Source organism: Gymnogyps californianus, chromosome 4, assembly GCF_018139145.2.
Source record: "Gymnogyps californianus isolate 813 chromosome 4, ASM1813914v2, whole genome shotgun sequence".
NCBI classification, from domain to species: Eukaryota; Metazoa; Chordata; class Aves; order Accipitriformes; family Cathartidae; genus Gymnogyps; species Gymnogyps californianus.
In genome coordinates, this window is record NC_059474.1 from 75,902,882 (window position 1) to 75,927,217 (window position 24,336).

Genomic DNA, 24,336 nt, shown 5'->3' on the forward strand with positions numbered 1-24,336 from the left:
TTGCCACGGTGCTCACCTGAGTTAACATGCCTATGTTTTACAGCAGGTGGAACATCACACCAATGCAACTTCCCAGATCCCAAACCAAAGCTACCTCAGTCAGTCAGCTCAAGTATTTCTGTGATGTGCTACAGTTAAATTTATTCTTAAAGAATACAGCGGCATATTCAAAATGGAAAACTTTGGGAGAAATACATTCATTTGTCTTCAAACTCACCCCACAACCCAGTAATTCATTGTTGGTGGTGGTTTCTTCTGATCAGTCCAGTTATCAGGAGAGCACTCAAACAAACTCCATGTTCTCTTACCAGATCTAGGTCCTCAGCTGCCTTACTGAATTCTGAAATCCCACTGCCTGCTTTTTTCTTATTCTGTAAAACAATTGGTGAAATGTTAGTATAGAATGAAATATTTTTACATAAACACTAGCAAATATAACTGTGTGATTTCTTCAGGAATCTCTGATGAATGATATTGCTGTCAAAAAGCCAGACTTAGAAGATATAACTAAGTTGCTTACATGATTCTTTTCTCCACAGTTTTGCTACTTTGGCATCAACAGGGTTTTCCATTGTTATACAACTTGGAGGGAGACACATGCTCCCTTTTTTGATATTTTTTTTTTCCCTAGCTGAACACCATTTCTCTAATAAGACATCTGAGATAATACAGCTTCTTTTAAAAAGCGTGTTACAACAGCTAAAGCGCTCATCTTTCTTCCTCGGTGTGCCTCCCTAATGAAGAACTGTGATAGTAAAAGTCTATTGAATAAACTTGGCCAGGCAGGAATTTCTTTTTATAAATAAACAGTTGAAGCACTCTTGCTCAGAGCAAGAGTTTTCTTGCTCTTACTCAATATAAGTGCATAAGATGTATACATTAAAGACATTTTCATGGTTCATTGAGTTTTTAGGACTATGTTTTATACAGAGCTTTTGAATAGACCTTGCAAAGTTCCAGTTGTTTCTAACTGAACTCCTGGTACCTATTTGGTGAGGATCAAACTGCATGCACAAAAACTACTTTTGTCTCTTTCCTCTGTCTTGGTGCTCAACAGTCCTATGAGTCCAATAAAGCCATGGTATCTTTCACCAGAAATGCGAGGGGAAAGAGACCAGAATGGACATGGAAATAAACACAGGACAAATTTTGAAAAGGTTTGTCACTAGTTTAACTCTTCTCCCACTGAAGTCAAAGGAAGTTTATTAATCTTTTGTAAATGTTTATGTAATAATGAAAAAACAAGCTTTAAATCTTTTTTTTCTGTTTGAAGCATGAGATGTGAGATGAGATTATGGAAACAGGAGTGGAAATCTCTTTGAAACAAATCTGTCTTAAGAGAGTTGCTAAGCCAGGGCATCTCTGGATCTGCCAATGAAACTTCTGTTCCAATCAGTTGCTTCAAAGGTGAAAGAAAAGGTTTTCTTGACAAAAAAATCTCAAGGAACTTCTGTCTGCCATATGCAGAAGGAGAAACCAGATCTTTCAGTCTGCCTACAACATTGAAGATGTGGGGGCTGAAGATCGAGAAGAGAAAAGATGGCCAAAACATCACAACTATCTTAATTTCTCAAAAATGTTAGAAGAAAAAGTGAAATGCACCTTAGCATTTGAGAAACAAAATGGCTAATATTTGCCTCAGAAAATGTCTTTTAAATTGCCCTAAACATGCTTTGGATTAAATTCATAAAACATACTCTAAATTATTACTAGTTCATAGAGTAGAACAAATTTCACAATAGACAACTTAACCCTTCCTGTATCTTTCCTTAGTACGTAAAATTGTTTCAAACCTTGTTCTTGCTAACACTGCTACTGAAAAAGACTTAATATGTTAGTACTCAGTCTAATAATCTTCCCCACCAAAAAAATGGGGTCATTATCATGCAATTTCCAAGCTGACATTTGTTTATATTTTAGCACATCTTACACTATGCTATTCGTACTGAAAATACTCAAGAAAAATTACGTATAAGAGGGGATATTTGATAGAACTATGAGGGTCTGTACTTTCATATGCATTAAAACGTCCTTCCTTCTGATTTTATTTAAGAGTAAGAAAATACTAAGATGATGATGAAGAAAATGAGGCCAGGGCTGCTTATTACATACAGTGACATATATTTTAGGGTTTAAGACTACAGAGCTTATTTTTGCTCAATTTAAAATTTATTCAAAATTTCTGTACACATTTAGAAGTTAAATTGTGAATTTTCAGTTCTTAAAAAGTGAGGCAAAATTAATTATTGATCAGTTTACAATAATTTTGCATTATTGGTGCAATTCTCTGAATCCTAAACTATAACAATATTTAGCTGATGTCAAAGAATAAGCAGTATAGTAGCACATTTGTATATTTGACTTTTTTGTCGTGCACTATGAACAAGGAAAACTTCTATTCATTCTTTTACATTTTCCTCATGCCATAATGCAACCTGCCAATTTCAGCAGTAATTGTTGGAGCCAACATGCAAAAACTACCCCAAATTTCTCTAAAAGAGAAACTCTGTTCTGCAGCACACGTTAATCAATTATTTCTGATTTCCAGAGCAGAATGAACCCAGCTGCTGCCTACTGTACTCACGTCTGAAGAAGACAGAAAAGCATGTGCTGAGGTAGCTGTGGCCAAAACAGAAGTTTTGACTTTCAAGCGTGAGTTTTTAACTTTTTATGAGCTACACCTAATGGCTGAATGGTTTCTTTATTCAGTTTTTTTTGGTTTGAACTATAAACTGTCTATTTAACAGTTGTAACCAAAGGCAATTTGATGATAAGAAATATTTGTGTATTCTCTCTGCTTCCTTTTGGGTTTCTACAACGCCCAACAGAAGGGCCCAAAATACACGACTCATTGCCAAAGTCCTACTACGCCAAACCCCAGTGTCATATGAAGTTGACAGAATGATTCACCAAATTAACCTATTTTTCTAACAGTTAAAAATTCCTAGACGATTTACAAGGCATATCGGTCTAACCAGAAGTGACTTCTTTGGTAACTTCAAGAAAACATTAAGAAAAATTATACTGCTATTTGCAAACTGCATTCATTCAATTTGTACTGTTATTTCCCATTTCTCATTTAATTCACTTGGATTGTCACTTTAGGATCTAAAAAATGCAACTGATAGACAGTATTCCACTTAGGTTTATAGTTAATTATTTCTCTTTTCCAAAAGGACTAAGCAGGTCACAAAACTAGCAGAGATGAAATGTTATCCTAATTTGATTCATGTCAATAAAAATCAACTGTGCAATTAACAAACCGGACTTTTAGCAAAATAAAGTGTGCATTGAACACAAAAGGTCTGATCTGAATGGAGTATCTCATAAATTGATTCTTACACCTATTGTTTAGATTTCTGCATTACTACTACCATCTTACTCCAGATGGATCATTTGGAGTAAACAGAAATTTTTAATCAAACACAAGGCAGTACAGTTGCTGACATCAGATCCGTCCATTTTTAAGTCTAATCTAAATAGCAAGTACCCACATAAAGCTCTGGCAGCTGGGATCAGGCTTCAGTCCAAGCCTAGAGCAAGGCTTGAATTGGTATCTTTGTAAAGGGAAAAAGCCTTACCTATTCTGGCATCCCGCCTAATCTAAAATCCAAGAGATCTGGCAGCATAATTAAAAGGAATCGATCGTTATAGCCAGTCTTCTTTTAGACCGATATCCATGTGAACAAGCGATTACAGACATTAGTGGATGGCAAATGTATAAGCAATCTTGGGTAGCATAGAGACCAAAGACAGTAAGAATGAACAACCCTCTCACCGTCAGAGGCCCTCTTCAGGTCATTGTTCAGACACGCTGACAACACAGTGAGGGGAGACCGTACTGTCACTGCTCATATGAAACATTTTCTGTGAAAAAAGAGGGCCTAAATTTCCTTTTGCTGCCAATCTGAAATACCCTCCCAGCATTAAAATGGCTACCCCCCCCTTTTGCTACTTACAGTTCTTGAACCCAGCACATGAAATTTTCTGCTAAGTTACAAACAAGAGTCCTTATATGAAACAGATTAAGAAAATGCTATACTGGAGACATGGAGTATTTATTTTGAGGGCATTTTTGGTGGGAAAGAGATTTGCACGCATACTTGGTTGTATGGTCAGAGAAAGAACCTGCCCGTAACAGTAAAAATATCAGGAGCTTTAAAAACAACCACACACGTGCAAATACACCTGCTAGTGAACTATTTAAATAATGAAGTGAAAACAATCTTGAAATACTGAGTCGAGAATGTAAATAGCAAAACAGAAAACAAAGCTTTCATACTGCTTTCCTCATGGACTGCTGAAAAATGGAACGAATTGAAAGACAGCAACGATAGAAATTCTCAATTAACTGAGGGTGGATGGAGCCACCGAGCCGTGCAACTTCTTTGTGAGTTGGAGTAATAAAGATTCCTTGCATTGTTTCCAAAGATAGATAGTGGAAGAGGGTATTCTCAGGACCAGATGTCAACCTTAAAAAAAATAGGAGAATTCATTTAATATTAAAATAATTTTGAAAGAAATTTCAGTTAAACAACATATACTTTTGTTTCTTAAGACAGAATTGTTTTTCTGGTAACTACAATAGAGTACAAAAATGGATACAGACATTCAAAAGGTGCCTATTTCTATACCAAGGAAATCCTGCTAATTTGGACTGTTAATACTCAATTTAAAGAAAAAAACAAACAAAAAACTATGGTACTAGTTAGGTATTGCACTTGTGTTCTCAAAAATTCTCACCAAAAAAAGAAAAAGGAAAGGAGAAATAAAAGCTTGGGGGGGGAAGCTTTCTTTAGAGCTCAAACAAAACACCAGAGCAGACTGTGCTGTCACAAGCAACAAGTGGGAACTGGGAAGATCATGGCTTCTTTGTCCTCTGTACACCTACCTAGACATACCAGGGAGGCACAAGGTATACGTGTGGTCCAAAAACTCTTTTATTTGAACTTCCAAGGTCACATATATGTGGGACATGTGCATACATTCTACTGACAAATTCTTGAGAAACAGTCTTCTTTTCTAATTAAGCTCTCCATTTTAGAGCTTCACTTTTGAGAATCCTTGCATAGCAAAGTTTTGGTTAGAATAAAATTATGCAGGAACTTCTGTGATCTGTGCATATTCAAAAAACCATCCAAGTATGGCCTTAAAAATTAAATACTTAATAGAAAACAATTTCTTACTTGATAGCATTAAGAAGTTCTGTATCTTTCTCTGAAAGGTTCTTTTTGAGGTTTCCTAAATGAAATGGATTTGGTAGGGTATGTTTTTTTCTAGTGGCCTGGAAAACAAGCAGATAGATGAACAGAGAAAACACAGTTAATGGAAGAACAGAATCAAACCAACAAATCACCTACACAGAAGAAAATAATGTAGCATTTTTTTTAAAGGCCCAAACAGTTGCATCAACTTATATAAATGTATTTTATAGCCTATTTTAGACTAAAATGGGTTAGAAGCAGTTGTACAGCTGTACAGCAATTTGTTCTGATCACTTATGTTTACACCATTATTATTTTGGGGATATTCTCCAATTATTTCTGCTGCTTCCAATGCAGCTGTGCCCACTTTAGTCATATGAAAAAACCAAATATTTACAAGCAATGATAAAATTAAAAAATGTGATCGCTCTGAGGCTGACCCAAAGCCTCCCAAGGCAACAGAATTATCTTCTACTGAATTCAAGGGCTCTTATTCTTTTATAGTATACTTTAAAAAAAAAAAAAAAAAAAGTTACTTGAGTGAGTTTTTAAAAGAGTTGCCACCTCCCCCAAGCCCACCAGAACCTTATCAATTCTCTTTGTCTTTGTTCTCAGACCTGATCCGCTACAGATTGTGGATTACTGCTTTCATCTTCCGCAGGACCTTCATTACCGTGGTCAGGTCCTCCACTGTTTCTTGTAGGGCTCGGCTTACGTGTCATTAAGGAAGAGTCACCAAACAGGGTCCTTTTGCTTGCTGGAGTGGTTACTGATTTGGAAGTATTTTGTAGCTTACTTAGGATGGGTGAGGTGGTCAAGCTCTCCAGTTTGTCACGTGTTGCAGGAAGGAACCAGTCAGCACAAGATAAAGGTGGAATCGAAGGAGAATCTAGCCTTTCCTCTATGCTGGCATCTATTCCTTCCAGCTGAAGTATAGTGGCTTTGACCTGATCTACATAAATACAGTCTGGTCCTGGATTCCCAATAGCTTTTGATGCACAGCCTCCTGCCTCTAGCAGGACACACAGCATAAAGTGTCTCTGTAAACATGGAGGTAGCAACATTAGCCTTTAGTTTAATATACAGTAGGTGCTGTATTATATTTATATCTCATCTGATACTTGGGCAAAATACAGCACTATATTCAACACTCCTTCCTCATCTCCAGAGGAGTTACTTCTTTTTTCCTAATGAAATCATGTCCAAGGAGATCTTTCTGTTATCATGTTATTTAAGTTAACGATGCAAACGTAAAAGCTATCATTTACAAACTCATTAGTTGTTTGCTTTAAAAGAAGTCCACATTTAAAAAAAACCAAACACATTTCTGAAATGAGTTGTCTGAAAATACAAGATCATGAAAGTAAAAACATTTTCAACCAAAGTGAAAAGGCATAAAAATAACAAGAATTTATACTTAAACTTGCAAGCTTTACAAATGTATAAATAATGCTACTCTTTGAGAAATTCTATCCCATGAAACAGCTATAGTATGAATATTTTGTAAAATTACTAAATAAAATACACAGAAAGTGTTGATCTTACTGAACAACAGACAACACACAACAGCAAAACAGAGCATCAGAGAATGGGCATACTGCAAATGTTAACTTACCAAGCCAACTATCAGTAAAAAGTATCTTGCTTCAGGTTCCCTGTATCCTGTAAAACTTGAAACTTCACATGGCTGGATATGATGATGTGGAAATACTTCCCGCCATATCACTAACTGACCAATCTTCTGTTCTGCTGCCAAGGGTAACAGACAATAGTGCCGACAATATAAACCTATATCAATAAGATCTTCCTTTGGCAAGTGATTACCAATCAAGTAACCCTTAATTAAACACAGAAAAGGAAGTGTATTCAGTAAGAAATACAACACCACCACTTATCACTTAAGAGTACTTTTCATATAGATACATCCATGCTCCACATGCATTGAGATTCTAAGCTTTCTGGCCAGAGACTGTCTTTTTGGTATACAGTTGTACAACAGATAACACTGAGCTTTTGCACCACATCTGAAGAATCAAAATACTGAAATATGAACAAATAAAATATCAGCATATATGCAAGTTATCAAAGGCGAGCTGGGAAATGCATGGCTTTAACAGCTTGCAAAACAGCTACAGAGTTAAGGTGCTTTAATTCTCATTTAATTCTGTCTCCAAAAATACTGAGCTTTCACTGGAATTAATACAATTTCCAAAGAAGATACATAGTACAACAGTGTTCCTAGTACTAAGGGCATTACAGTTAAAGTGTTGTCATGGTAGATACTGTGCAGTTCCATTTGTGCTAACGGTTTAGTCTCATAACACTACCAGCATAAAGAACAACCGCATGATAAAATCCTTAAAATGTGTTTCCTTAAAGCAAAGGCTGTTATCTCCCTCTTATACTGTTGAATACACTGTCTACATTTAATAAAGACACATAAATTTACAAATAACGCCAAAGTGAAAAAAGCTGTCAATCCAATTTCTCAAGTCTTTGATTTAAAGACAGATTTAAAGATAGATCGCCTGTTATCTTTATTTAAAAATGGCAATGGACAAAAAAATTCCTATTAGAATATCATACAGTCTGACTTGAATTGATTCTTATTACTTTCTTATCACTGTCTCTCTCCAATCCTTGGATCATGCACCGCAAAATTCCCATAAGACAGTTTCAAACAAGTATTTTGTTCTTACTGATCATAGAGTACATATCACTTCCTGACATCAATTTTTTCTGTTATGGTGTTTGAGTTTTAGGTCTGTTACTAGAAATATACATTTAAAGCAATCATACATTTTTTTCATATTTGTGAGGTTCTGAAAAGAGTTACTCCATGACTGGGTTAGATTTCCAGGTACATTTTCCTAATCTTTAGACCTTAATCACTAATACTACCTTGTAGAAGAGACAAGAGCCCATAATCATATATAATCTTCTTATGTCATAATAATCTTCAGACTGTGGAAAAAAAAGCATGGTATAACTTTTATTCAGAATTTTAATTTTATTTACCAAATGCAAGTCAACTAATTCCAGTCAATTGTAATCAGTATCTTATTTAATACTTTCATTTTTGACCACTTCTTCTTGTCAGTACGGCAGTTAATACTAAAGAGTTAAGTGAAATACCAAGTTTTTAGCCTCCATTATTGATTTTCGTATCACTATGATTTTCCCTTAACAATTTTCAGCTCAAAATAACAGATTTCCTATTTAGTTCTTCTCTGTCCATAAACTATTTCTGTTAGGATATGCTAATCCTCAGAGTTCTTAACAGCAAAGTAGCTGAAGCATAACTATTGACACCAGAGGCCCTCCTAGAGTAAAACTTCCAAGTCAAAGCATTTTTTTGCAGTATTTGACATTTTACCCAAAATATTCATTGATCTTTTAATCTAGATGCCCAGTGCTCTCAGATTAGTAACACTATCTTTAGGTGTTTATAGTGTATTTTAAATTAAATGGGTGCAATCAATTTCTGTGCAATAAACTACAACTTATAAACATTGCTTTCTGTAAATAATCATCCACATTTAGTACAGTGATTTTTTTTTTTTATTCTTTTGCAAGATGGACTATATGTCTGCTTACCTTGTATTTTAGGTTTTAAGAATCATTAAGTATCTTTTGTAATTAAGAATATGTATGTCCCAAATTGTCATGTTAAATATGTGATCAAACAAGTTATCTTTATGCTCCATTATAATATACCTATAAAGAATGTAATTTTAAAATAACTGTTCTGGAACATGAGTTTAAGAAAGCTCTTTCATTAGAAAGGAAAACTGAAATTTCAGTATGTTTATGCCTTACTGTCCTATACAGCGCAGTAAAGAGCATGCACAGCAAGTGATACTTAAGTAAATTACTATGTTCTCCTTTAACAGTATTAAAAATATGCATAACTTGTAATTGCTTTCTGTAAACTGGAAAATTAAGTTCTTGGTGCTCCACAGAAGTTTTCAGGTTTATTCACAATTGCTTGGGAAAGAAACAGTTATCTATACGAAAAAAGAAATGTAACAACAATCAGCTATGTGGAAATTAGAGTGTCCTTGTAGACATCCCAGGGACTTAAATTATAGTAAATCACGGTGTTTCAGTGACTAATCCTGTAGGATTATAATACAGTTATAATGTTAACCATGGAGAGAAATTCAGGATAAACAGAATGGGTAAAATTGAGCTATCTTAAAACAAGAATAATACAGTATACCTTTGCTTTGACTCCCACTTAATTAAAAAAAAGTGGATAAGTTTGGAATTAGTACTTTTTTAAACTACTGAATATAACACCAAGGCAAAGAGATACTGTGCAATGCAAACAACAAAAATAAAATGTTTACCAGCTCTGCAAAGTCAGCTGCTTCCAGATCACTCAGTGCTGTGTCAACTTCCATCTGAAATATTTAGAAAGTACATTTTAATAGAGATTTCCAACACATTAACTTACAGTAATAGCACAGTTCACTCTATCTTGCTAGTCTCAGAAGATTAGGATTTACAAGTACAAAGTGAATGGATAAAAATTTGCACATACTTTTCAGTAGTAATATCAAATATCAAGAACACCTCAATTCATCAGATTAAAGAAAAATCCTTCTTAATTGCTGTGTATTTCCTTCTTCTTTGAAACTGTAAAATTTCTCTGCTTGTGTGCCTGCTGAACCCACTGTTCGGTATAAAGGAGATGACACTGTTACTTTCAGTGTGCTTTAAAACATGAGGTCTAGAGACTACCCCTTGAGGGCTAGAGACAACTCCAAAGTCTGGCAAGCTATTGTATCCAACTGAGTTATTAGAAAAATCTTTTTCACAATGGATTTAGTTTTTGTCTCTATGGAAGTTGCCAAAACTTTCTCACACATTATCTTTGTTCTACTGAAACCGCTTCAAGCTTGCTTATTTCTCTAACTACAGGAGCTGTTGGTTAATATAAGTTTTACTAAAAATATTTTCCTTTAAAGAAAATGGTACTAGCCACTGAAGTTCATGACATAACTGTGCTACTTAATGAAAAGAACCTAAACCTCATAATTACAAACTTCTTGGGCTGTAATTAACAGGCTGCCTCTAATTGAAATACAGCCAGTTTTTCAGAGAAATGTCAGTGAGGCTGTTGGCAGTCGACAACTAACCAGTCTCTCAGCTTTTCCTCAGTTAAAATTTAAATGGCTTTCTGCCCAACAAAGAACTGACATTTTTAGTTTTATATTCCTTATAGAATATAAAGATCTTCATCAAAACTTAGCTGGAAATTTCATCTTCTGCAACAACAAAATTTTTCTGGAAAATGTGGATGATTTCAGACAATTTTGGAAAGTGATGTTTGTATGATAAATATCAACTACGTTGTTTTCTAAATCCCTTTAAAACCTACAATTTTACAAGGAAGAAACAACCTGCAAGCTAAACTAGAGAACAAAGCGTAATAAAGTCTCTCTACAGAAACCTGAGAGAAAAGAAAAGAAAAAAGCATGGAGGATTAAAAAAAAAAAAAAAAAATCACCAAAAAAAAAAAAGTCTTCATTTCCTGGATAGGAAAAAAACTGTGTGACAAGAGTTAGAGGTGCACTAAGTTGCATTTCAAACGTTTATTAGGTTGGTGACTGACCATATTCTACAACTACGTGTTGCATAAACATTTGATTCCCTTCAGTTATGGAGCATGGATTTTGTAAGTGAGTGGATGAACATGTTACAGGACTATGTGCGCACCTCTACCTGGATAGTCGATTTAGCTCTGGAGTTATGACATGAAAGAAACTTTTCTGAGACACTCCATAAATATGTACTTCTGTAGCTAAAACATATATAACAGGGTCTTCATACACACATATTATAAAAGCAAAGTCTGACTAAAATCGTTGCAAACACAGTGGCCTCAAGCACATTTTGCAAAAATGTATCTAGACACGTACTGTGGGGCAAGGTGGAAAGAATTAAATCGCTACCAGTCTGCTACTAAAAATAAAGGAGAAGACAATTCATATTACAGAGAAAAGAGAGAAGGCCACACCAGCAAACAGAAATCTGTTTGGTAATGAATAGCACTGACTGATGCATAGCTTGCAAAGTCCATGGCAACTTGTATTACTGAATAGTAGCAAACCTGAAATAATTCTGCAAACCCTGTCAATAGTAAAGTTGAAAGACTTACCGCTTCATCCCTTCCCCTCCAAACACACTTCTATCAAAATTGTACATGAGGTCTTATGAAACATAAAAATCAGAAAACCAGGAAAGTCCTAGTTAATATTATCCTCAAATAAAGACCCTATAAATCAAAGAATATGCCACTGCAAAAGTAAGGTAAATTTGAACATCCAAACTCAGTCCTTTTCCAGAGCCATTCTGAGAAGCACTTTCAATTTTCCATCATACAGCCTCTTTACTTTCAGTGAGTACAATGTTCATTTCTTTTGTTGTTGCTGATAAAATAAGTTTGGATAATGGAGTTTATGGTCAGCTCAGATTAGAATCATTGTCTAATAACTAGAACTAGCCTTAACTATGTTATCTACAGGCTTACAAATATTTTGGGTCTATCCATGAAGAAAAACTCTCAGTTTAAAAATTTCCCAGCTGTTTCATTTGCATTAAATCATGGCAAATAGTCATTACACAACAAACTCTACCATGACAAGACTAACGTATTCTAAACATCATTTCATCTTAATGAATTATTTTTTTTCCTGTGAAATTTTGTAAAAACTGCCATACACGTATTGACTCAAATATGATATGCGAACAACTCTTCACATAATATGGAAAATAACTTCTTAGTTGTGGAGTTGAAAATATTTAAAAATCACGAAGGCAAAAATGAATCCTAGATTCACTAATGTTCAAGAGGATGGAAAATGAAAATGCAGTGAACCTTTCTTTCATCCACTTTAGGCCCTGAAGTGAAATGACTGATAATCTAAGGGGTCCACTGTGCCTTACTACAATGCCTAATATCTAACACTTCTTGAATGAAGGACAATATATGAAATAGTACCATATTGCAATTTAAGTTTATGTGCTGTATAGAAAATTACCTTCTCAACTGGAATCATAGATATTAGAGTTTTTATATTATATGTCAAATGATTGCTCTAAATAGAAAAAGAGGTCCAATTTTACATCTATCTCATTAAAGGCCAGCAGATTTTAACAGTAATTAGCTACTTAGTCATATGTTTAGTTCCTTGAATGAGACTGCATTTCATTAAATACCTACAGTGTAGATATTCTCTGTTTGAGCTAGTCCTTTCACTTCAGGTTCTCTTCATAGTTAATGCAGATGAAGCCACAGGAGTCCTAAGGCATGATTCATCTAATACTAAAGTAAACAGCTGAACTCGAGCAGTTGAATTACTATTAAAGTACCAGATTTTCCCCATTAAATAATAGGAAGAGTTCAGGATTAGCACCTCAACTGTAGTCACTTATATCATAGCTCTAAAAGAAGGCGAGATGGATGCTACCCCAAGTCACTACAAATTCAATAAAGTGAAGAAGCCTCATTTTGCCTCATTTTTAACCTTATTTTGCTATGAGGCTAAAAACCTAATTAGGAAAAAAAATCTCTATAGGATTAAAATAAGAAACATTAATAAAACGTACAAGGGAATAACAACTATTAATATTGATGAGATTACAGCAATTGGAAGGAAAAAAAAGAAGCCAGGAGAGCGCCAGGGTACTTACTATATCTTCAAATTTTTGCTTTAGTGCTCTACAAAATAATTTCTTGTGGATGCTTTATTTATCCCAGTGGACTGTACTGTCTTCCAAAAATAGAGCTTTTCATTTAAGAAAACAGAGAAAATATGGGGGGGAGGGGGGACGGGGGACGACGACACACACAAAACAAAACAAAACGAAACAAAGAGCTTTCATCTACTCTGTGCCACACTAAAGTCCCAGAAGGTCTTTCTGATGAGAAACTGAAAAGCAGTCATTTCATGATCACCATGTCTTGAAAGTACACGCTGATTTCTGTACTTCCAGTATAGTTGAAAATAAAGCAGCAAAATAAAGCAGAACACGTAACCCTCAGGCAGTGATGCTAAATCACTTTATAACAAACTGTAACATGAAAACAGAGAAAAAAATTGGAAACTACAAGCCCTGTGAAGGAGTAAGGGAAGTAATCTGGTTTGTTTCTAAACAAATGCATACACAGTTGTGTTATTAAAGAATGCATTTGACATCATAATTTACAAAAAAATATCCACAGGGGCTTTAAAAAAAAAAAAAGAGAGATTGAAAAATAATCTGGATACACAACAGAAAAAAAAAAAACATACAAGAAAAAACATTTCAGAGGAACTTTCTGTACGTAAGACACAATTATCAGCTTTTGTCCTAAATGTAATTTCATAAAAGTTTTCCCCTACATTCTCTGAGGATTGTATCCTGTTCGCTTTGCAGAACTTACTACATGGATAAAAGGTATTACAATAAGCTTGTCTGCCAACTACTGTACAACACAGCTAGGACTTGCTTATCTATGCAGAGCCAAACTATGCTGGAACTGTGTTATAGAATCTGCCACCCAGTAAGACAAAGTTTTTCTAGTTGCAACCCCTGTTGCAGACTTCGTTTTGCATAATTCAATCTAAATTCGATTTTCATTTTGTGTAATTCAAATGAATATGTAATTCCAAATAATACCATAAATTTCTGAATAAATGAAGTATGTGTTGGTCTTACAACTCCACTGCTGAAATCTCCTTGGGATTGTTTTCTCTTGTACAAAAATTGTTACAGTTGTTTCAAACTGGAGAAATATCACCTTTATGTAGTTTGGTCTAATAACATCAATTCTATAGTGTATATGAAAAACCACTTCAGAGAAGACTTGGCAGGGATTATGCATCACACATATATAAAATCTATAATTTTTATTTAAAAAATATTACTTTACTAATAGTTATCCTAATGATCTGTATTTTAACTTCTTAAGTCATGAAAATGAGGTTTAAGACTGAAAGCTATAATGCTATTTACTGTGATCTAGCTTTTGTCTTACTACTGCTTAAAGCACAACTCAATTTCTAATTGGGAGGTAACCAGACACAGTGAAATGGTGCAGAAAAGCTGTTCTTGTGTGGTGTCAAACAAATGATGTATGGATATTTATTTTGATTCTGCAACAGCCATTTATAACTCTCCAAAATTACAAGTTACGCATGGGCTTCTGGAGTAATATTTTCTACCTGGAAAAATACCTAAATGGTCGAAATCAAACATAAAGCTACATACCAGGGGCTGCTTTCCCTACTGCATATGCTAGTTGGTAGAGATGTGTGTGTATATATGTATTTTAAATAAAGTTTAATTCCTTTGTCATCATGTTCTCTTCCTAGACAACTCTAAAGTCACCTAACTACACTCATAATAGCAATCTGTTTCCTGTGGGAATGATTGTGTAGTTCCAAACTTAAAGGATCCTGTAGGAAAATGGGTGGTCTGGGATGGGCAAAGCACTTACGTAAATTACACAGTAACAGCAGAAGATACCTGCATCAATTTTCTGGCCTCTCATATACAAGTTTTTCTAGAGAGATCTCAGAATGACGTTACCTTGATTTCCTGAGGCAACGTCAGCCAGCGCAAGCCTGGGAGATTGTCTAAGAATAACGCACTGCAGGTATCATAGTGTTGAGCTCTGAGGCTGCCATTTGACTTGAGTCTTGCAGGCTGAAGCGCACGCTGGAAGAACAGGTTGAAAAAATGATCCAGGCGAGAAACATTTTCCACCTGGCAAAAAGCACTGAACAAACATGAACTCCAAGTTAGAATAACACTGAGAAACTTGTAGCTTGTTTATATAACCCTCTGTGCTATAGAAGTTTCTTACAGCATGATACTACATTTGGATTTTTTTTTTTTTTACCATTCATTTTAAACATGAAAAAACCCACGAGGCTAATATCCAGGCAGTACCTACAAACAAAGAAAAAACTAAAGCAGTATAGTATTATAGTAGATGTCCTAGAGCAACTTAAGATGAGACAATGATCAGCTTCATCCTTTTGGAAATTAAGATTATTCTTTTTCTTTCTCTGTGGCATACACACTTTAATCCTGAATTGAATGCAAGCATATGAATAGCCTACCTTGGCAATCTTATTTAGGTTACAGTCAGACTGAAAGTTTTCTGGGTGATTTCCAAATGCAGAGAAAGACAGTCACTCTGCCAAATAAAGCTGAGAAGTCTGGAGTGTTTACTTTATTAAAAATGTAACACTGATTCATATGTACGTTTTACAGACGGTGCTTTAACACAAAGGATAACATTTGCAGAGTGCTGTTCACATCCACAGTGACTTAGATTATGTGAATGATTTAACCTAATCAAAGACAAAACTTTCTGAAGTAACAAAGGCTGTTTAAAAAGAGTCTTACTAGCGTTAAGACTGAAACAAAAAGGCAAGAAGAACAGAATTCTGGTTTTTGTGCAAGTGTAAAGGAATGTGCAAAGAAATTCCATGTAAACATTACAATTAATGCTACTAGCTGTCATTTTCAGTGAGCATCAATGAAAAATTAGTGCCTGAAAAGAAAATACTTTTGAAAGAACTCACTTGTCTAAAGAACTGTACATAAATTTCAAGGTCCTGACAACATCTTCAATCATGTTCCTCAGCTGAGAAAGTGGCACACTAAAAAATAAAAATTCAAACGTACAGCTATGTTTATAACATCTTTACTATGAATAAGCATAGGCATCTTCTAAAGAGCTCTATTCTTAACTAGTGATACAGTGCAAACAAAAAAATTCTTCATCGGACTGTATGAGAGATTTCCTTTGAGTGACTTGCCCGTGATGACACAGACAGTAGTAAAGCCAGGGGAAGCGGGGCGGGGGAAGAGAAGTCCTCCTAGAACACATAAATATGTACTATTACTGCTGTTATTCAGTAGTCTCTAATCAGGACTTGACTTACCAAACACTGAAAATTACTGTTTTCTAGCCTACATGTATTTCTGAGATCTAAGAAGACCTTACTCCCTTTAGAGGAAATGAAAAAGAAACTGTAACAATGGATATATAAAAGATATGAACAAAGTCAATCAAAAAAGCGGAATCACAGGTATAGAAACTAGTTGTAGTAAAAAGAGTACATTGTAAGCCCTCCCTTTCTTGCTTCTTTGACAGAAGAGTACAATTTGAGGACACACAATAGCAATCAAAATAAAATTAAAAGGAAAACAAAGTATTTTATTTGAAACTCACTTTTCTTCAGGAAGGCCAATTACAAGCAACTTGTCAGATTCTTTCCAGTAAACAACTTGAACCAGTTTTCCGCATAAGAAAAGGGAGGAACTAGAAAAATTAAACCAGAAGTACTTCTGTTAACACTATGACATTATAAAAGACCACCATTATAAGCCAGAATGATTTATATGTATTTTATACGCAAAGTCTTATGCTCATGTATAATCACATGCATGCAACTGGGCTAGGTAATTATATTAGTTATTACAGAACTCAAAGACTCTCTTGATCTATTCCAAACAGATCACAGCAGTAGTAATGACGTTTTCAAGTATACAAATATAAAGGATGAACAACCGCTACTGTAGCGCCACAGTCGTCTTCTGAATGATTCAGATGCTCTCTAAAGGTCTTCCTGCCTAGCTTTTAACACAATCAACTTAGAAAATGAATGCCATTTCAGATCACAGTGAGGTAACTGGAGGTACTAGTGAAGGTTCTGAACATAGTCACTCACAAAATCATTTAAAAAGACTCCACGCATGTTTTGAAAACAAGCCCAATAGGTATTTGAACATATTACCTGAGTGATAAACATAAGCTTGAACTCTCATGCTATCTCCTTGTATAGGAAATTGCTCTACGAGCTCAGCAATCCCAGAAAGACACAGAGAACTTTCATTTGAACCACAGAGTGGATTAGAACATGAAACAGAATTAGACCCAATGTTCTAATTAGCAGTAAACCATACACTAGGCACCAGATTATCAGATTAAAGGTACTGGTTGCTGCTAAAACCAATGTCTGTAAATATCTCGAACACTGAATTTATAGCAAAACCCCACCTTTCTTACTATCATGTTAGAAGTTTTAAATAACAAGATAACACTGCTGCAAAGTGAAAAAAGGGTAACTTTAGTTTAGATTCAAGAACTTAATTTTTAGGATATGGCTCCATGATTTAACTTGCTTCACTAATTCACTCATACTGTAAAATTGATGGTACTGAATAAAACAATAGTGTCATTTCATTAGTTAAGAAATACCTTAATACTTCCGCAGGTCACCAGAAAATTTTTATCCTTCATGTAACCAAAAGTGCTTTCCAAACAAAACCATTTATATATTTCTAATGCAATTAACTACAAAGAAATAAACATCCCCATCCCAAAAGATACACAATACATGTGCACAATAATAATAATTTACTCTTCTGACAGAAGAAGCTTCACAGGAGAGCTGGGGATTATCTATTATATTTTTTGAAGAGATGAGACAGTCCACAGAGACCAGAAGTGCTTTTATATTTTTAGAACTCAAAAATGGGAAATTGAGAAGCTTAACAGGAAAGGTGAATCTACGCTATCATGGATTTCTGTATTGTCTTTCTGATGATACCATAGGTATAGATCATCAAACAATGGATTGATTTGTCTTTTGGATGTGTTTGAAAATCTGGACATGTCCAAAAATGCTCTATATGGGAGAATTTCCATTAATAATGCATAAGCATTTAAGAGGAGTTAACATACCTCAGTGCTAATTAATGTGGCATTGCATTAAAATACTGGTATATGCAAAAGATCAAAAGCCTGTGTTTGACACCTGCTGCCAGAGGAGCCAATCCACATTCCTATTGATCACTAAATCAGTAACACGACTTTCAGTAACTTATTAACTAGAAAGTTTTAAGCATGGTTAAAAGCACAGTGTTAAAACTTCTTACTCAAAATAGCAGGATACCAACAAGTCTGAGAAAAAAAAAATAAATTAAAAGAAACAAATGTAAACAAAAGTAAATTAACCAGTATTAATTTTCTGGTAAGCAAAAATATTCAACAGTACTTCAAGAACTCCTTTTAAGGAAAAATTTATCAGTGGAAAACCCAACTTTAATATACTAAACAAGTTTTTTGCCTTTTGAGGAATTCCTTATTATTGCCAATGCGGTTCACTACTGCACTACTGCTTGCACTCTGTATTCTTGGGCCTGAAATCCCACTTATATTTGGCTTTTTTATACCCATCCAGGCCTTGTGTCTGACACACAAGGCACTGCTGTGCAGGAGAGAATCTTGGCTGAGACCCCCAGGAGATGTAAACTCATATACTGATTCTCAATGGGAAGAAGTGTGAAACTGAAAAGTGACACCTGCTATCTCACTTCTAATTACTCCATCAGAAAATCATCTACCTTTAAATATTCAATAATCTCTTGACATATCTCCACCACCCCTACGCTTCTCCAAAAACTCAGGAGTCATTTTTATTAGACTTCTTACTAGAGTCCTGGTCTGTGGACACAAAAATCTTACAGGAGGTGCAAGTTGAATGTGAAATAAAATGAATTTAAAAGTAGCAGGCACTCATGAATTTAACTGAATTACATTGTGTCTTTTAAAAAATTTTTTAAAATTTGATTGAAGCTGTTGTAGAATTTCCAGTCTGCCACAGTACAGTGCCACAGAATTCCAGTTTAGATAAGGACGTTTTAAGAGATCTAAGAAGGGATCTAAAAACAATTTCACTGAACTAAAAATCCTAGTCATTGCCACTCATCACAAAGGAATTCCCCCAAATCAACATACACCCAGGCTGAGCAATCCAACTTCAGGCATGGTGTTCTAGTTAAAACATTACTGCCTAACAGGTAGAGTCACTCTTGTTTTGTCTAGAACTTGATGCATGACCCATGTGTGTTTTTCTGTACACATATGTATAAAATAATAAAAGTAGTAATACATTACATTTCAAATACTTTTACCTGATAATCTGGGTACCAGTAACACTTTCCAGTATGTCAGATAGTGTGAGAAATATTCCTCTCACACTTTTCAGTTTTTGGGATGCTTCTGATATTGGGTACTGATAAAGAATTTCTTGCTGTGAAGAAAGTTAGCTGTTAGTTAAGCAAAGCAAAACGGAAACCAAAATCACCAAAAAACCCCCCAAGAAAACAAGATAACAAATTTTTTTCCTGGCATCAGTTTTTTTTAAACAATAAAGCTTTTATCATACACTTTCACATGGCGTCAAAACAAGCAGTGGTGTGCACAGGCATACTGGAAAGTTCTAAAATGCACATTAATGTTTCTGACAATTTTAATTTTTCTATTTTATAGAAAAGTAGGACTTATTTAGAATCATTATTATATGGAGAAACATAAAATGACAAACAGTATGGCCACTGCATTTTACAGTGGCTTAAAGCACACTTAACAAATCTGATTCCAAGAGATAGCTAATATTTGTATGGTTCTTTCAATATTTAAATCATCATCAAACATACAGCTCTTTAAAACCAACAGTAAGAATATGAAAACTCCAATCTCTCTCTCTAACCCTACCTAACTGCTTTACATGTATCGCACAAAATATAACTGAGGTATATACTGAAATAACATATACACCATTTACAATTTTATCATCAAACCTCTGACCATCTGTGTCAGAATACTCTTAAAGTCATCTTGAAACTGAATATCAGTAGAAATAAATATTTGTGACAATTATTTTTCTTTTTCTAACCAGTTCTTTAAAATAATTTTTTTTATGTAAGCATTTAAAACCATTTTATATTAATTAGTCCAGCAACCATAAAAATATAGTAATAAGCAAACATATGATTCCCCCACATTTATTGCTTTCTGCCAAATCATGATGGGCCAGAAATAATGCATGTAATATTAAGCATATCCAATGCAAAGAGTATAGTAAATTATCTTTCTATACAAACAAAAGAAATACAGACATGATTAACTTTCCTACTTATGTCACTAAGCACAACCAACGAGTGCCAATACCCGTTAGAAAATTTTCCTTGATCAAGATTAAAAGAATATAAAATTTCATTACAGAAGGACCTGGCAAATTCTTCAATCTTATCCGATTTAATTAGCTCTATTTTCAAATACTCATTAGTGACAAGGATTTTTTTTCTTGAATCAATCCCTCAGCTAGGAAAAACCCTGCCATTTTCTAATTACAGCACTACAAAGGGCTAGAAAGACCCTTTTTTTCTCCTCATTATGAACTGGGGCCTTTACAGAAAATTCATTTGACAATTATCTGTACACTTTCCCAGGGAAAGAAAAGACAACTGTAACAAAAGGTCATAGCTGTATCACATATATATACTAATGAGTTAGCAAGGTTCAGCACATACCACCATACAAGATCAGCTGTCTTCAAAGCAAGGCGAAAGTTCATAGGCCAATGACAATGGAATTAATAAATGAGAAGTAGCTCATTTCTTAAAAAGTGTAAACCCTCCCTCAACCCAAAAAACCTGGACAGACTATCTAAACTAATGGCTTATCAAAGAGCTTCCCTTTTTTATTTTACTAATTTCTCAAACTGAGCCTAAATAACATTTAAAAAAAAAAAATTAGTGCAGTCTTGACAACATAAGAAACGGCTAAAAGAAATTGTGTCAAAATGGTGCCAACCAGCTAAAAACCTATAATCTTCAAACACAGTGCAGTGACAATAGAGGCTTTAAGTTACATCTTACGTAAGAGTAAAAAAAGAAACAGTAGATGAAAGACAACTATAAATTCTTAAAGATTAATTCAGAAATTATAAAAACAGGGAGAAACACTACAGGAAGTACACGTCAATGTCTGTATGAACCAAGCTATCTTAACAGCTACTCAGTAACACCTACTTTGCAAGTATGCTAAACACAGGCTTCCACTAACACTATCATGTAGGAGGAATATGAACATTATTCCTTTTAAGACATGTTATTGCCAAAATCAGTTCAAACACATAAAGATGTTGTAGCTGTATGCTGGTACAAGTAACGTATGTTATAATCGTAATACCTACCTGGAACTAAAACATAAAAAAGACAAGATCAACCTTACTCACTGAAACCATTATCATATGGGACACTCCCCACATGCATGCACACATCCTAAATGATTTCTAATACTACTTTCCTTTATAGTTGAGTAGATAGAGCTTACAAGTCTTAGAGCTCATTAATTCTATTTTTGGGTGCCAAAAGCTCACAAGTGGAAGAATTAGTTACTAGTTCTAGTTGCCATTGTTTACATGGATGTGACCTGCATACCATGCCTCCTTTGGATATGGGTAAAGAAGCTTAGTAAAGGATCATTATATTTTTATCGTGCAATATGGTATAGGTGGATAATAACTTCACTGCTAATTTGAAGTACTACTGTAAACTAAATCTGGAACAGTACATCTACAGGATAAATGTCGCTTACTGTTCACCAAACAAAAATTAAAGACAAATGCCTTGAAGAAGGTGGCATTCTTTTGTTAGGAAATGTTATAAAGAGCTTGATTACACCAGCAAAGCATCTCTCAACATTAGAGACTATTTGGGGCTGCATAACTGCCAAGACTTCTCAGGAAACAATTCTTCCATAGTATGAAGGAAGAACAAGTGCATTACAATCCCTCTTTTACCTCTGCTCAACATTCAGGGTTAATCCTGTTTCTTGGGAGAGTGTAAAGAAATAATGGGGCAAGAAAGCAGTACTCCATTTACTCTGAAGTGCAGGACTTGCAATTGGGCATTTGCATATCTATTCACCAACCAACAGAGGAGCCAGAGGCCCTGAAATAATTATTTTTTTTTTTTAATATTTCATAAAAGTTTATGTGACCAAGAAAACACTGGTCTTTAATTCTACAGCAATTGTCCATAGCTGTTCCATCCACAAAACATAGCAGTCTTGGACTACAAACTTAGAATTGAAGAAAAAAAAGAACTATTCGCAATATGTAAGTGAACTTTGATAAAGCATCTTAAGTTTATTTAATTCACAGTTAAATGAGCTCTTTTCATTTTTATTATACGGAAATAACAAAGCAGAAAAGTCCTGCAGTATCGTATGTTTTAATGGAAGCAGTCTCTGGGTGGGGAAAAAGCACAGAATGACCTTGCCTAGTTGCAACGCTATTTTAAAAAAAAAAAAAAGTAATAATTATAAGAGACACTTGTATAAACTAATTTCTGCTGAAGGTACCTCCCATGAAAAAATATAGTCTCTTAAACAGGATTGGAAAGAACTGCAAACCAAAGCTTACAGTGTTAGTATCTTGCTGTAATACGCAATGAAGCATACATTACCTTAAAAATATTACGTTAAGAGCATGATTTATATTGCCAAGTCAAGTACTCCAGAGTTACAAAGTACAGGATTTATGGTTGCCTAATAAGCCTTAATTATACACACTCATCTGTCCATCTTGTCCTCTGCACGACAGGCATCTTTCAGAAAAAATGTAATACTTAAGACAATGTCATGCTGCGTACGTACAAAAGGGCTGAATTAAGGTTGCGCAAGTAGCCATAAATCTGTCATTTCCTAGCTTTCAACCACTTGACTCTGCAAACTTCACAACTTTTTTTTACAGGATATTATGATATCATGTAATTTTCTAGGGTTCTCCTCCCCAGCCCTGTCTCTAGAAAATAAAATTAAACTCCATTATGTGTAGTTGTAATACTTTTTCTCTATTACACATCACCAACAGAGCAATACAGACTTTTATCAGTTGAAAAATAGTATCAAAAAAATAAAGACATCTTGGAGAAGAGATGGAGCACTGACTGGATCCAAGGATTAATGCCAGGGGAGAGAAAGCAAAATGTCTTTCTTCTGCTCCCCACTCCGGCACTGTCCTGCCATCCCAGTCCCTGGGGACTGGCAAAACTTGTGCTTCGTTTGATGTCTCCACATCACAGATATATAAGATCACTGGGGCCCTATGCTAAATCTAAGGAGAATTTACAGAAGGGGAGGAGAGTCTTCTTCCAAATGTCTGTTCCTAAAAAGTCCACTTTGTCCATCTGTCATTTGCAGATCGAGCAAGAGGCCAAACTGAGCCCCTCCACACTGTTCTGTGTCTTCCCTACATTCTGAGTGGAGTATTTGTAGCTATGGCTACATCATGAACAACATCTACACAAACTTACAACGGGTTATACGTGCACTGGCAAAATTCTTCTGAAGAACACAAAAAGAAGAGAGATGTGAAAGGAAGCTTTACAGAACAAAGAAAAAGTACTTCAGTAGCTTAAAAATGTTGCCCAAGCAAGAATCAACAGTTGATTGCAAACAGCAGACATGCAAGAGTCCTCTAAGAAAAGGCACATTAGCATTTCAGGACAGGAGGGGCTAGACAGATTATGTATGTGGACTGCCAACAGCTCCTGCTGGGGAAAATTTTTTTGACTAGGCAGATTTCATAGTTCAAGTTTGAGAGGCGTATTGAAAACATCACAGTGAGCATCTGAGAGACAATAATGAACTTCTGAATTAATCTTTGCTTTGTCTGTTAACACCTCTAGCCTCCTCTTTATGTAAAGACATTCAGCAGCACTGAAGTGATTTCAAGTCCAATTAGAGTTTGTCAGCAGCGATGCTAACTTTTTTTCCCTGGAAATTCAGGCCTTATTTCTGTCAAAATGGACATTTTACAGACTGCTAAAAAGGATTAGCAAGGGTTTTTTATTCTTTTTTTACATCAAAAGGCATAGCAGTTGCTGTTGTCAGTTGTTACCTTTCATCTTCAGTTTTATTTAGTTAGCCACATACCTCATCCTTAGATGTTTCAGAGTCCAGTTTCGTTGTGAGGAACATAACAATATGAGGCACGTCTTGTATAGCCTGTTGAAGGTCTGTACTATCTTCTCCCCACAAGAGCCGAACCAGATTGTTCATACTTGACTGTGCCCGTTTATACCTTTGCTGAGAAGTTCCTTCAGGCTCAAATATTGATGTTTCAAATGTAAGTTTAACCTATGAAGATAATTAATTATTGTGAAAATGAGGCTGTACTTACATTCTCATATCAGATGAAATAGACGCAGCTTGAGCCCTTTAAGAGATTAAGTTTTGTTAGCTTTACTGACAAAGATGTAAGCATTC

At 34.9% G+C, this 24,336-nt stretch overlaps 1 protein-coding gene across 1 annotated transcript in view; it reads right to left on the bottom strand.

Annotated features, from left to right (window-relative positions):
- Window positions 1-24,336, bottom strand: part of INTU (inturned planar cell polarity protein) — a 50,246-nt gene that overhangs the window by 2,652 nt on the left and 23,258 nt on the right. Inside the window, 13 exon segments of the mRNA XM_050895771.1 lie at window positions 218-293; window positions 296-371; window positions 4,283-4,472; window positions 5,187-5,284; window positions 5,822-6,244; window positions 6,820-7,041; window positions 8,106-8,168; window positions 9,557-9,610; window positions 14,787-14,976; window positions 15,791-15,868; window positions 16,444-16,533; window positions 19,191-19,309; window positions 24,004-24,207. Of these exon segments, the coding sequence (XP_050751728.1) occupies window positions 218-293; window positions 296-371; window positions 4,283-4,472; window positions 5,187-5,284; window positions 5,822-6,244; window positions 6,820-7,041; window positions 8,106-8,168; window positions 9,557-9,610; window positions 14,787-14,976; window positions 15,791-15,868; window positions 16,444-16,533; window positions 19,191-19,309; window positions 24,004-24,207 (1,883 nt within the window).